We start from the raw sequence: 15,782 nt of genomic DNA on the forward strand, positions 1-15,782 counted from the left end.
CTGCACTCTAATCAGCCTCTTGTACTACCTTTATTGTCTACCCCTCCCTTCTTGTTCTTCTACCTATTCCAAGCTAATTTAGTCATCTGGGGTTTTTTTTTTTGTTTTGATTTTTTTGCACTGCAGCTGCCAAGCACTGCTGGGGCAAAGTACTAGCTGTGTCAACCAAATCTGCTTTTGATTAATGTTTTCTAGACTCAGCCAGGAACCTAATGATGATCAATAATCCTTTCAGTTGTTCCCTTCCTATTTTCTGTGGCAGCTGGAGTTGCCAAACGTCCTACACAAAAAATACAAAGCCCTAAAGGTGAGGATAGAGAGATTTTACACACACACACACTTAAAAACTATTTTCACACTGCAGCTAATTTATAGTTGTTTTACCATGCAATTTTTAGTAATAATAAAATTTTAAGCTATTTTAAACGTTTAAACAAGTGATGGAATTCTGAGCCAATAATACTAAGTTCATTTCACACTGATTCCACTCATACAACCTATTTTTCTCATTGTTTATTAGACTGAAATGTCTTTATATAGTGTACAACGCGGAAATAATTTCAGCATATTAGCAGTCAATTCTTAACTCTTCTCTCTTCCCAGCTATGACATTAGCCCTGTATCCTGGATCATCAAACACAGTCTCACAAGGAGAGAAGTCTTTCTGTAAAGATGTACCTTCCCTTTCTATTATTAGTGCACAAATATCTACCTTCAAATTCACCTCCACACAATCTCTTGCTCCTGCCAATGCTCTCACCTTTTAATTGCATTTAATTCTCCCAAGAACCCCTACCCCCCGCCTTTTTTCCTGATAAACAAGAAATGTCTCTTACGATGGCAAGGCATCTTTGATCTTCATGTGGGAAATGTCATTGTAGAGGGCAATGGAAACCACCTCTTCCATGGGGCAAATGAGGCCATACTCCTCACACCCATTTTCAATGACCAGGGGGTCGGACTTGTGAGGATCAAACATGATGTTGTTAGGAGTGACAATCATGACACCTCCGACCACACCCTGTAGGACAAATGAACAGGACAGAATCACTACAGGCAGAAATACAACCGTCACAGAGCTTTAATAAACTCATGCTGTCATTCCGTTGACTTTGGTGAACCACAGACTCCTACATGACAATCCTGTCCCCTTTAAGAGGGCTGGAGAAATGCAGTGTTGGGTACTGTGGGATGAGGCAGAGAAAATCTGTGGCAATCAACTGAGCCTGGTTCTGGTGCAGCTGCTACAGTAGTATAATTGTGCTGGGATCTTGGGTTACACACGTAAGTCTCAGGTTCCCCAATTCCTGTCTGTAAAATGAGAGGGGCTGTCCCAGATGCATTCCCGATGGAGAACCGGGTGCTTTACAATTCACTCAGCATGTATTCAGCACGTATTCCAACAAGTGTATGGTACTGTGCTAAGGGAGCAGCTGTCTCTGACTCACAGTGCCAAAGCACGGTCCTAGTATTTCTCTCTAAAATGTTTAGAAAGCCTACATCCAGGAAAATTTGACACAAACAGGCATATAACATTTTTGCAGAAGTGCATATAGCTGAACTATGGAAATTCAAAGCAAAAACCAACAGTTTTTTGTCTGAAGCTTGGTCAGTTTATATTATAGACCTGGATGGTCACAGGGATATTATCCACCAAAGACAGGAGGATACAGATGAATCCCTTTAGGTAAATAATTTATTTTGTGCCCTTAATGACTTCAGTAATAATCTTTGCAAAATGTTGTGCATCTCAAGCATTACTTCTTCTTGACTGAAAAGGTTACAAGTCTGTGTCAATACCCATTTTCCTGTTGTTTGGAACCTGCCATAACGTCTCTACTATGAGGATAGGAATTCCATTTTATCAACATAACCGTTTCTTCAGAGGAAGAAAGTTGGATTTTCTCTTTGTAAAAAAAAAAAACCCAACAACCAAAAAACTAAACACACGGCAGCAGACATTTTAATACCAGCATCTCCAGCAGAAGGGCGGAGAACTCACCATTTTCCAGGTTAAGTACTAAGCTCTTCACATGAATTTTCCCATTTAATTGCAATACCCCACTAATTAAATTTTATTACTGTTCCTATTTTATAGATGAGGAAAATGGAAGCTTAGGAAATTTAAACACCGTGCCCATGGTCTCACAGCTAATGGGTGGCAGAGTTGGAATTTAAATTCAATGGGTCTGACTCCATCATTTGCTGTTAAACGTATACTACACTGTTTCCCTAACAATTCATAGACCAAGAACTGAAAATAAAATGCTGAATCCAGGGTCACAAAGAAGCACTGATCACATTTCCCTCAACAAGTAAAATGCCAGGCATTCAACTGGGGAAAACCAACGGACATGTGTGAAATCTTACGCTGAAATGGGACGAGACAGTTTAAGGGAGCCTGCCTTCAGTAATGTAAAAGCTAGGTTAGTTTCCTATAGATGCCACAAAAAGGAAACCAACTGCACTGCCACATACCTTTCCATCGGTGAAGTAGCGACAATTCATTTTTAAAAACTTCACCACGCCAGGCTCGTCTTCTTCAGACGTAGAGGATAAGACTCTTTCAATGGGTTTTATGGCCTTTCTTGCTAAGTCAGCATCCTTTACAAAGCAAAAATTTCCAACATCAAATAGAAGCAATTTCTCAAAACAGATTACTTATATAAATCAAGCCACACAAGTTCCCTGTAAATAACCTGCTTCTATTTAACTTAAACATATATAAGACAAATGTCTTTGGTCATTCAAAAATATTACATATATATAACAAGTATGTAAATCAAATGGAAAATGTATCTATGAACCCACAAAAAATGGCTCATCCAATATCTTAGAAAATAACCTAAATAAAAGAATTCACAGTTGAGTCATGGTTCAATTTCTTTAGGAAAAGGAATAAAAGGAGTACAAATACACTACCGGTTTTGGTGAGAGTTTAACTTCATACCTATGTAAACAAGGCATGTGTTTTGCCTTTGAGACTTTAAATGTGAACAGGCTTCTTCTGGATAAAATGCATTCTCTCAATTAACAACAAGTTACACCTAACTCCGCTCCTCTGGAGAAAATTTAAGTTGAAATCTTGAGAAAAAGAACATGGAACATGTAAGGTGTCCTCCAAAACTGTATACACACTTTAATGGCTGCTAACTCCATTTTTACTCCTTTTCATGTTTAACTGATTTGAAATAATGGCTGAAGCCAGTCTAAGCTTTGAACAAAGAAAATTTATCCTAAAGTGCCACTAGACTTTTTTTTTTTTTTTACAGGGACACATAAAAATTAAAGTTTATGGTACAAAACCAGCAACAGTCAAAAAATTGAAGGTGCACAAATACCGAACGAAATGATTCTTGATATTTGCAATTCTGTTGCTTCGCGTTTATCAGCAGTGCCTGGACCAGAACGGTCATCAGTTTGAAAACAGACATTGACAAAATAAAGTATTCATTGCTGCAGATTCTTTTAATTTTGAAAATGAACTGTATGTTAATAAACACTAACTTTATAATCATACAAAGTGTGTTTACATTTTGGGGGACACCCTGTATAGTCTATATTTATAAGTTCATACACAAATATGCACTTCCGTACATGAATGACATACATACAGGCAATTTGTCATATTCTGCATCTGATGACGAAGGAGAGACAGTAGCACCAGGACTGGACGATGATAACTTTAAGGTACGAGAGGGAAAGTTGGTATCTGGCACAAAAAGAACCTGAGAATAGAAAAGAAAACCAAGGTGAGTACCGAGAATCAGGCAAACCCTAGGCAATGTTTAGAGCAGTTACTCTCCGCACAGTATCATGTGAAGGGCAGAACGAAGACCTGGCTGGCTTTCACCGAACTCATAAGCAGCTTGAGGTCTTCAGACTAATCCGTGAAACAGTATGCAGCAATACGAACGTGTGCAGTGCAAAGGGTACCGAACACACCTACAGACTACAGAAGCTCATGAAGTGGAGAGCAAGGTGGGTGAGTGTTCTGCACAAGCCATGTGAAGCAGGTGGGTCCAATGAAGCCTGGAGAGCACAGTACATAGCAGTACACGGTATGCTTCTAAACATAACACCTGTGTTAGGAAGAGATGAAAACAAATCCAGGTTTGCTAACTCCAAGCAGGCCCTGAGTGATAATGTAGTGAGGTCCTTATATGATAAACTATACACCGTATTATCAATAATCTCAATACTTTCCCTTCCATCACTGTCTCGATTACCTAGAAACAAAAATAAAAATCTGGTTCCGAAATGTTATTATGATCTTGTCATTCAACACTCTTTTAATGAGACACGGCACCTTTCGGTATATATTAAATACGGCCTTAATATTATGGTCTCTAATGTTATAAAACACAATTCAGGGCTAATAATATAACAGCTGTTCAATATTGTTACTCACTCTCTCCCAACCCTCCAGGCATATCTCTGTTTTAACTTTAGTTATTTAAAGCTCTCTTCAATCCAGAAAAAATAAAATAAGGCAACAACAAAAGACACATTAAGATATAGGTGGGAAAATCGACATCCAGGAAAAATAAGGAGGAATTACTACTGAAAATCTGGGCTCCAAAATGGACAGGTAAGCAATAGAGCTGGCTATGAAACATCAGAAAGTCTAGAGTGAGGTTTTAGTTCAATAAGCTCCCACGTAACCTCCTCTGAAAATCACCTCCGACGTGTGGTGGGTCACCCAGCCATGCCAGTTCCCTTTCCTACCTCAAGGTGACCATCAACTGAGTCTCTAGACAGGTGAGTCTCAAATTTTCTGAAACCAGAGCAGATAAAACCAGTTTTGATTAATCAGATTTACTGAGACGAGAGGGATGCCTACGCCTCCAAGCTCCAAGACAGTCTACATAAAAATCTTTGAAAGCAAAATACCATCTACAGTTTTTGAAAGCCTCTCCATCAATGCTACTCTTCTCAATTCCTTATCTTTGCTGGCAAAACCAAGAGGACAGCCAAATCCTGGAACAACTAACCACACCAAACTGTTTAGTTAGAAGAGTGCTGGACAGGATAACAACGGCTGGAGGACACGTAAGACAATGCAGCCCAACCCCTAACTTCAGAGACTAGAAAACTGAAGTCCAAAGAAGAAAGTGGCTTGCCCAAGTCAAATAGCTACTACAAGGCAAAAAAGAACAAACTAGAGTGCCTATTCCTGGTATTGTCATCCTTACAGTAGGCATATTTCAATAGTCCTTACACCTCTTGTTGCCTACTGGACCTTAATCAAGTACCAATAAACTATCTGTTTATGACAGAGTAAAAGAATAGTGAATCAGCCTGAGTTTTTTACTGTGCTCTAGTAAATTCTAACCTTGAATTAGTAAATATATGCCCTGAGGGTCTCTCCTATGGATCAGTTATACAAGGAAAAGGGTTCCTGGACCCAATTCCAATGTGGAGGGCAGGGGTCCCCCACTAATAATTTTCAGAGACCATCAGAGTTCCAAGAATTCAACTCAATTCTGACACTATCTACCCAGAAATAGCATCAGATTCCATAGGTTACAGGTTCAGCCCTACAAGACTGCACCCCCTCCTCTCACAACACACTTCAGATACCAGCTGCATGCTTCTGGCCAACTGGAGGTTCCAATGAGTGGACTAAACTAAAACTTGCAATTCTAAGTTAAACATTCTAAGAATATCTGTGTGATAGTCTATAGGAAAAACTTTTTTTAATGCCCTAGGGGGGAAAAAATCTATAACATAAACTAGTAATAGTTAAGGAAACTGTGTTAATTATTTGCAAAGCATTCGTCTCTGAACAGTTCCTAAGTACTGCTTTCAGAATTCTCAGACCTAAAGGAAAGACTCAACCCAATGCACATGATCACTGGTGATAACCCTATGACACTAACAGTGAGGCGTTAAAAATGGCAATAACAGATAAATGTAAAATTTTGAAAGTAATATGCAACAAGAAAATCATTACCTGGCCTGGAACAATAGTATGTGTGAAAAGTTTATTCATTTCCACTAGTTTATTGGGAGTGATGTTAAATTTCAGTGCTATGGAGTTTAGGGTGTCCTGGCTTCCAGCCTAGAATAATCCAACAGACAAGATTCAATATATACAGTAAACAGAACCAAAAACTTCCTTTTGATAGACAATAATCTATTGGTGATAAGAATGAATAAAAATTAATAAATACATCTAGACATATTATGAAAAAGAATAAATACATTCGCAATTCTTTCTTTATTCATTCATTTATTTATTTATTTTTGTTAATCCTCACCCAAGGGAATTTTTTCCATTGAATTTTAGAGAGAGTGGAAGGGAGGGGGAGAGACACAGAGAGAGAAACATCGATATGAAAGAGACACATTGGTTGGTTGCCTCCACATGTGCCCCCACTGGGGCTGGGGATTGAACCTACAACTGAGGTATGTGCCCTTGACTAGAATCAAACCCACAAACCCACCAGGCTACTGCATGGTGGCCTGTTAATGGCCATTTCCCCCCACAGTGCCTGACACATAAAAGGTACTCAGACATTTGACGCAGGAATACAGTCAAAAGCTGAAAGAAATCTAGGTTAGCTATCAATAATTGTTCACTGTCATTAAAAATGACTGATTAGTGTTAATCTATAAATCTATAAACTGTGATAGATGTTGTTCTTTTCTCTCTAACACAGACAGAACAGGAATAAAGAGGGCAGTGATAAGATGTGAAGCCTCACAGTAAAAAAAACCCCACCCAAGAAAAGGAAGTTGCTGCCTCTGGTCAGTTCAGTATCCCTTCCAGGACCATGGGATGGACCTAGTTAGTGGGAGGTCACACTGGGGACCATCATGGAGACGTTCCCACCTACAGCACTGTACATAGAGCTGTCTCTACCAGGTGAGACTTGCGTTAGGTGGAGATTTGATATGGCTGCAGGAGACTGTGAACGGATGCAAAGAATTAAACTCACCACTGCCCTCCATCAAAACCCCACCAACTAGATAAACTATCTCAGGCTAATCAAATTCATAGTTACAGGTGACACTGAAATTACTTGAAAGCATTCCTAGAAAAAGTTAGGATATAAATACATGTTTTTAAGTCATTGAAAACTTAACAATATATGCTCTAACGTCTACCCTGAGCAAAATTACCTGTACTAAAAATGAAAAAAAAATTAAATATAGATATTTTTCCAATATTAGATATTTATATAATTCAGGGTAGACGAAAGTAGTTTATAGTTGTATGTGAAACAGAGTTTATTTTTGTATTATTATTTATTAATTGTATTATTTATTTGTCTTACAACTGAAAACCTACTTTTGCCCACCCCTGTACATATAAATCCAGGGATTTTAAGAATTTGGAGTCAATACAAGACACAGTCTGAGGATGCAGACAACAGCCCAAACTGGTGGCCCTGAATTCCAGATCTTCCACGTGCTAGCTGTGTGACCTTGGGTCTTTGCTTAACCTCTCTGGGTGTCAGGTTCTTCATCCACCAAATAGAGATAATCATAATTTCTGCTTGACAGCACTTCATATTTTTATGAAAAAACTTGTAGAAGATACTGTGTATAGGGAGTTAAGGAAAAGAGAGACTTTAACAATCTAGAGTTAAAGATTGTTAACAGGGATAAAACATACAAAGAGAACCAAGTCACAGATCCTCGGAGGGATTCTGATTATCATTAAATACTTGAAACTTACCAGAATGCTTGAATATCTACAGCTCGAGAGCAATACAAGCAATCTAGTAAGAACTAGCATGGTTCTCTAAATACAAAGTTATGAATGTCTTTTTATTTCCAATAAAGTACACAAAATAACTTGCCAAGTAAAACTAATATCCATAACATAAACCAAACAAGTAGGCATTTCTGCATTACTAATTCGACCACCTGTTGATATGAATTAATTCGGAGTTTATCTGGACTCTCGCTGCATTGTTCAGTGATGCTATGTGAAGCATCTCCTAGCAAACAACATTTATCATTGTTTTGGAGGGGCCTGTGGATGCACAGACGGCTTTAGACAATTGTTATTAATGACAAATACTCCAGCACTCCTTCAGCACTGTGCTAGGTGTTGTGGGATCAATGACACATGGTAAACGCAGTGGTAATGTGAGCTATATAATCAGCCCAAATCCTTCCTGGAAGGAAAGGATGTTTAGAGATGTTCACAGAGCACTGAGCAAGAAACGCCTGTGCCAGGGCTCTTCTCAGTGACGCTGTGGAAGCTTGGAGAAGATGTACCACTCCCAGAGAACCACCAGGGAGGGGTCTGGTCCTGCTGCTTGCCTTATATCGAGCCTGGCATGCACACAAATAATTGGAGGAAACGAAGTAAACATGATGGAAATACAACCAAGCAATGGCAATAGCATTTAATTTCTTCTTAGAAGTCAGCACACTCCTCAACAATGCTATTTCCATGTGAATTAAGACAGATCTATAATTCAGTGGCCCACATTATGCCAGGCCTAGGATACACAGAAACAGCTCCTGGCTTCCAGGAGCTCATGGTGCAGGGAGAGCGATGAGTATACGCCACATAACGTGGAGGCGCAGTAATGAGCACATGCACAGCGCTATTCAGCTATTGACTCCGCAGTACGGAGGTCTGCACCCTGCAAGCAGCAGCAGTACAATGGTGGCCAGAAAGGGGTCTCGTGTCTATCCCCTAGTGTTCAGTGGATATATGAATTAAGGCACAGGATAGACATTAAAATGACAGTCACACTTGTGAGCCAATAATGTTAATAGTGTTCAGTGGATATATGAATTAAGGCACAGGATAGACATTAAAATGACAGTCACACTTGTGAACCAATAATGTTAAACTGAGATAAACTATGTAAAGGTACATGATTATATGAGAATAAAATGAAGAGAGATCTGGCCTAAACTTGCTGGGTAATTACAAAAAGCAAGAATAAACATGGAGAGCAATGGGAAAATGTCAAGAATAAGGTTCTAGCCCTAACCGGTTTGGCTCAATGGATAGAGCATCGGCCTGTGGACTGAAGGGTCCCAGGTTTGATTCTGGTCAAGGGCATATACCTTGGTTGCAGGCACATACCCAGTAGGGAGTGTGAAGGAGGCAGCTGATCGATGTTTCTTTCTCATTGATGTTTCTAACTCTCTATCCCTCTCCTTTCTTCTCTGTAAAAAAAAAAAAAATCAATAAAATATATTAAAAAAAAAAAAGAATAAGGTTCTGGCTCATAGAAAGGTATGGATGATGGAGCCACTGGTGCTTTAAAAAAAGACCCAGCATGAAGGTCTAAGTAGATATGTTGAGAAGTCAACTGAATCTATGGTTCTAGAACTCAGAAAGCATGTCTGGGAAGGAGTCCTAAAACTGGCATATACAGGTAATTCAAGTCACAGGTTTACATGAGATTGTCCAGGGAGAAAATATGGAGAGAAGAGAATGACTTAGAACAGGTCTTAAGAAGCTTCATTGTTTGCCCTAGCTGGTTTGGCTCAGTGGATAGAGCACTGACCTGTGGACTGAAGGGTCCTGGGTTTGAGTCCGGTCAAGGGCACATGACCAAGTTGTGGGCTAGATCCCCAGTAGGGCGTGCGGGAGGCAGCCAATCAATGATTCTCTCTCATCATTGATGTTTCTATCTCTCCCTCCCTCTCCGTTCCTCTCTGAAATAAATAAAAATATATTTGGAAAAAAAATAAATCTAGTAGTATTAAACATTCATACTTCCTGTTTATACTTACAGTGTACTCCACAGTACCATGGGGCTTCTGAACCACCATCTTCTTCTCTTTTTTATCATGTGTTTTGTTTTGATTGTCATCTGAGGAATAAAATGTATGTAAATGAAGAATTTAATCTAGGGAATTGGGGATAGGGTAATGTATACTCTATTAAAACCACTTTCAAATTGACTATTTAAAAAAAATGACACCAAAATAAAATGGACTAAGGGTGCAGATAGACCATACTTCTAAAAAAACAGACCATTCATCAGTGAACACTTGAATAAATGATTGTTAACTGTAATAAAATGGCACAAGTAACAAGCTAATGTTTTATTGTTATTAAAGTAATAGTTTAAATGATAATGTCTAATCGAAAGTTAGAGTAAAACTAGTTGTCATGGTAATGTATACTGATCTATAAGTACAGCCCTTTTAGAAAGTGACTTGTCGCCGAAACCGGTTTGGCTCAGTAGATGGAGCGTCGGCCTGCAGACTGAAGGGTCCCAGGTTCGATTCCGGTCAAGGGCATGTACCTGGGTTGCGGGCACATCCCCAGTGGGGGATGTGCAGGAGGCAGCTGATCGATGTTTCTCTCTCATCGATGTTTCTAACTCTCTGTCTCTCTCCCTTCCTCTCTGTAAAAAATCAATAAAATATATTTTAAAAAAAAGAAAAAAAAGAAAGTGACTTGTCAACGTGTAAAATATTCATTTTTTGACATTCCTTCCCTTATGAACTTATCCTAAGGAAAAATTCAAAAGAAAAATGCTGTATGTAACAGTGTATGGTTACTGCAATATTATTACTAATAATGAAAACTTAGAACAACCTATCTGTCCAATAATATATTAAGTTGAATCATAGATTTTGCTGTTTTTATAGATCAGAAGTGGCCAACCTATCAGCTTAATCAACCTCAATGTTATGATTAAATACGTCCAGATATTAAAAACCAGAGAGACATATAGCAAAGGATAAAAATTTAAGTGAAAAAAAAAAAATGAAATAAAAGTAATGGAACCCCCCCCCCCCCGCCGCCCCCAAAAAGAAACAAACAAACTAAAACTTAAAAAAAAAAAAAAGTAATGGAACCCTAAAGGCTGTGTATAACAAGAATGAAAACAGAATGGCTTCATGATGTCACTTCCATGGGTGCAGTAGCTCATTAATTACCAAACTGCAGCTTGAACTAGGCCCTGGTAAGGCCCACCCAGCTTTACAGAAGGAAGATGGCAGGGTGTGCGGTGGGAGAGATACCCACAGGCGCCGCAGAAGCTCCACTGCAGTCCCTTCGTTCCTACTTCTGTGGAAGACAAGTGCCTGAGAGCAATGCCAGCAAAGCTCTTAAGGCTTCTGAGCATAATATCTTCCACTCACTAAACGACAACAAAGAAGCTAATCTAATGTGAGGCAAGGCTAACCCATAAGTACTTAAGGTCATAAAAATAAACCGTAGTGGAGTTGAGAGCAAAAACACAACAAATATAATGGAAACAGTTTGGAAACCCCAAGCATGAAGAGGAAATCCCTGCCATTCATTGGAGGCCCACTGTCATAGCAGGGCAAGGCAACAACTGGCAGAATGTACTCCAGGTAATCACCTGTTCCTCAATGGTCTCTTTAGAAATGAAGGACTACTCTAAACTCTCCTAAAGCATACCTGTATAAAATAAGATGACTCCTTATGTTAGAAACCAAAAGCAAATATTAAAAGTGAAACACTAACCAATATAAATACAAGAGTTCCTACTATCGTGGTTTATAGTCAACTTTGTTCTAGAATCTCTAGTCAAAGTAACAGATAAAGAAGTTTAAAATAGTCCTAGCTGGTTTGGCGTCGGTCTGCGGAACAGAGTCCCAGGTTCAATTCCAGTCAAGGTCATGTACCTTGGTGGCAGGCTCCTCCCCTGCCAGGGCCCTGGTTGGGGCTCCAGCAGGAGGCAACCAGTCAATGTGTTTCTCTCACATTGACATTTCTCTCTCTGTCTTTCTCTTTCTTTTCCACTCTCTCTAAAAATCAATGTAAAAATATCCTCAGGTGAGGATTTTTTAAAAATGATAATAAAAATTAGTAAATAAGTAAAGGCCATATTTTAAAAAGAAGAAGAAAAAAGAAGTTTTAAATAATGAAATGAAAATTTGATTATTAGCAGGTGAACTGTCTATCTGAAGAACCAATATCATAAAAAATACAGAAATAACATCGTTCAGTAAGATGGCTAGATATAACAATCTTCTACACTTATGATAGAAATGTATTTGAAAGGGTCCCAGGTATGGTGTTATCAAACTAGAAAATATCTAGGGTGCCCACTTCGGCAGGACATATACACTAAAGTTGAAACAACACAGAAAAGTTTAGCATGGCCCCTGTGCAAGGATGACATGCACACACACAAAACAAGAAAATATCTAGGAATAAATATAGCAAGATAATGGCAAGATACATACAAAGAAAATTTTAAAGATTTACTGAAGTACATAAATGGAAGCCTGAATAAAAGGAGGTACATATAATGTTCCTAAATAGGATATTTCATTTTTTATAAATATTCCACTTTCTCTTCAAATAATGTTTCAATTAAAAGCAATTTAAATCCAAATGATTAAAAACATTTGGAAAAGGGAAATATGCCAAACTGGTAACCAGCTTTATCTAGAAACATAAATATATAAAAGTATCCACATTTATTTTTAAAAGAGAAATGAGGGTAGGAACACTGTGTGGACGTTAAAACACAAGATAGAGGCATAGCATTTAAAACAGTGTGGTAAAATAACTAAATATCAGAACTGAAGAAATTTAGTGTAAAATAAAAATGCCTTAATAAACCAGTAAGAAAAGGCTGGCTTTTCCCATAAATGTCATGTAGCTTCATGTTAGAGGGGAGACTCTGGCATCAGACAGACTAAATGAGGAGTCCGGGGCTGCCCCTGGCTCACTGAGTGACGCTGGACAGGAAAATTTCCTTTTTCAAGAACAGTTTCCCAGTGTGTAAAATGGGGATGCCAACTGGACTCCCAAAGAGATACTGTAAGGATTACATAAGGCAGTTCTTTTCAAGTAGGGCACTCCTCAATGTGAGAACTAAGGGCTCAAGAAACCTTAAGGATTATTATTAAATCATGTTGGGTAAACATTGTTAAGATCTGGAGGAAAATCTAGATCACTCTCAAATCAGCACAGATAGATACAAAATTTAATAGTAAGAAATAGAGTCATTAATGTTTTTGAAGAAAATATTGGACTTGTATTTCCTTAAAGAAATACCATCTTCTTTATTGGTGAGGCACACATCTCAAATTACTGGTCTGATTCTGCAATTAAAATATTCAATGTTAGCCCAGCCGGTGTGGCTCAATGATTGAGCATTGGCCTATGAACCAGGAGGTCACGGTTCGATTCCCAATCAGGGCACATGCCCAGATTGCAGGCTCGATCTCCAGCAGGGGCATGCAGGAGGCAGCAGATCAATGATTCTCTCTCATCATTGATGTTTCTCTCTCTCTCTCTCTCTCTCTCTCTCTCTCTCTCTCTCTCCCTCTTTCTCTCTGAAATCAATAAAAATATATTTTAAAAATATCCAATGGTGTTATTTAGCATTTTAGCCCTAACTGGTTTGGCTCAATAGATAGAGCATCGGCCTGCGGACTGAAGGGTCCCAGGTTTGATTCTGGTCAAGGGCATATACCTTGGTTGCGGGCACATCCCCAGTAGGGGTGTGCAGGAGGCAGCTGATTGATGTTTCTCTCTCATCGATGTTTCTAACTCTCTATCCCTCTCCCTTCCTCTCTGTAAAAAATCAATAAAAATATTAAAAAATATATCCAATGGTATTATTTAGCATTTTAAGGGTAACTTATGGAATATTGGAATCATAAAATGTTACAATAAAAATTTTTTAATATTCTTTTTATTTGATTTTGAGACAATTCTGTTTGGAAGATTTATTTTTAAAGAATATATATAAATATATATAGTTTTAATATATCCTTGAGTGAGGATCCTCCTTGAGTGAGGATCTTTTTTCCACTGATTTTTATTTTTATTATTTTTATATATTTTTATTGATTTCAGAGAGGAAGGGAGGGGAGAGATAGAAACATCAGTGATGAGAGAGAATCATTGATCTGCTGCCTCCTGTCCACCCCTACTGGGGATCCAGTCCACAACCCAGGCATGTGTCTTGACCGGGAATCACATCATGACCTCCTGGTTCATAGGCTGATGCTCAACCACTGAATTTCACCAGCCAGCTCCACTGATTTTTAGAGAGAGTGGAAGGGAGGGAGGAGGGGAAGAGAAAGGAGAGAGCGAAGCATCAATGTGCGAGAGACCCATCAATTGGTTTCCTCCTGCACGTGCCCAAAATGGGGCTGGGGATTGAACCTGCAACCCAGGAACGTGTCCTTGACTGGGAATTGAACCCATGTCCTCCCAGTGCACAGGCCAATGCACTAACCACTGAGCAACACCTGGCCAGGGCACAACAAAATTTTTTTAAGTGTGTCATGAGGAGCCTTCCTCCCCTGAGTGCGCAGAGGGCAGGGATGTGGAGAAGAATTAATGCTGTACTCTATATGAACTCTATGTTTTATCATCTGTTGACACAAAAGGAATGCAGCAAATTGTCCTTCCTTCAAGCATATCACAGGTGACATAGTGACTAAAATGAGTCACACTGAAGTAATATCTAGATTCGAGAAGGGCAGGGAGTTATCTCTCATTGGTTGCTTTACCTCAGAGCTTAGCAATGCCCTCAGCTCTGAGCAAGCCTTCCAGCATTTGTGAAATAAATGAATTCTTCTCACTCTGTATCTGAGGAAACAGATTATCTTAGCTGTTCTGTAAGCCTCTGACTTATCCTATATAATAAAAGCCTAATATTCTAAGTGTCTGACAGTTTGACCAGTTGCTATGACGCGCACTGACCACCAGCAGGCAAATGCTTCGACCGCTAGGTTAGCTTGCTGCTGGGGTCTGGCCGATAGGGACTGGGCAAGATGGGCCAGACACATCCTGGAGCCCTCCCACGGTCCCTCCCTGGCCCCGATTATGCACCGGTGGGATCTCTCGGCTTGGCCTGCACCCTCTTGCAATCTAGCACCTCTTGGGGGATGTTGAAGAGCTGGTTTTAGCCCATCCCCACTGGCCCGGCCAAGGGACCCCACCAGTACATGAATCCGTGCACCAGACCTCTAGTTTTAGTATAAAACCAGTGAGAGCTTTAAATGTAACAACATCTATGACCAGGTCAAATAGTTAAGCCTAGAGATAAATGTCAACCTTATCATCATTTAAATCATAGCTCTGGGGAAATGGAACACCATGTACAGTCATCTTTTTCTCCCTAAGAAACAACAATGTTCCTAACTAACATTTTATCTAACGTTTGCCTTCTTTTTCTCTCCCAGTTGACTCTGGGAAAGCATGATGTACAAGGTCCCCCTGGGGCTGTGGTGCCAGAGTGGGGCTTGCTGACCAGCAGGGACACCTTCCTGAGTCACTGGGCTTCTAGGTTTTTTCATTTGTAAAATAGGCTACTACTTCCCCACTGTGCATCGCGGTGAGTCGTCAATTAAATAATGAAACAGTGCAACGAGCCCACAGGAGACGCTCATCCAAAATAGGATCTTTCCCTTCTTCCTCAGGCCTGACATTGCTTCTCCCTTTTCCTGCTCTCCCAGTCTCACAGCTCATTCAAAATGCCTTCTTTGCTCCTTCGCAGGTAAGACGACTTCTTCTTTCTTTTTTTTTAACCACTTATCCATGACCTGTAAACATTTGCCACAGTTTATCAAAGTGCTGAATTTCCCCCTTAATGCAGTCTAACTGTGATGTGAACTCTTTTGATTTGTAAACTCAGGTATGAGGTTTAGCTCATGAAAGCATTCTTATATTATGTTTGACTGCTGCTTCCATTCCCATTGTTTTGACCTGTTCACCAAGAACACCTCTGATGTAGACTCTTCATTCAAGCCCCCGTATCTGTCATCTTCTCCCTTATCAACTGCATTCCTTCTGCAACATTCCTGTACATTTTGGGGGGACTCACTAGATTTTTCCTAGTTACCACCTA

General features: G+C 39.5%; 1 protein-coding gene across 3 annotated transcripts in view; it reads right to left on the reverse strand.

Annotated features, from left to right (window-relative positions):
• Positions 1 to 15,782, reverse strand: part of NCOA7 (nuclear receptor coactivator 7) — a 116,648-nt gene that overhangs the window by 33,106 nt on the left and 67,760 nt on the right. For 2 of the 3 annotated variants that reach the window (XM_081094224.1, XM_081094223.1), the window contains exons 4-8: positions 9,718 to 9,797; positions 5,957 to 6,064; positions 3,615 to 3,728; positions 2,479 to 2,604; positions 837 to 1,021 (exon numbers count right to left, since the gene is read on the reverse strand). In XM_081094224.1, coding sequence (XP_080950350.1) covers positions 837 to 1,021; positions 2,479 to 2,604; positions 3,615 to 3,728; positions 5,957 to 6,064; positions 9,718 to 9,797 — 613 coding nt within the window. The remainder of the gene's footprint in view (positions 1 to 836; positions 1,022 to 2,478; positions 2,605 to 3,614; positions 3,729 to 5,956; positions 6,065 to 9,717; positions 9,798 to 15,782) is intronic. The other variant, XM_081094225.1, reaches the window with a different exon arrangement.

The sequence above is a fragment of the Myotis nattereri genome (assembly GCF_964212035.1).
Source record: "Myotis nattereri genome assembly, chromosome: 6".
Taxonomy (NCBI): domain Eukaryota; kingdom Metazoa; phylum Chordata; class Mammalia; order Chiroptera; family Vespertilionidae; genus Myotis; species Myotis nattereri.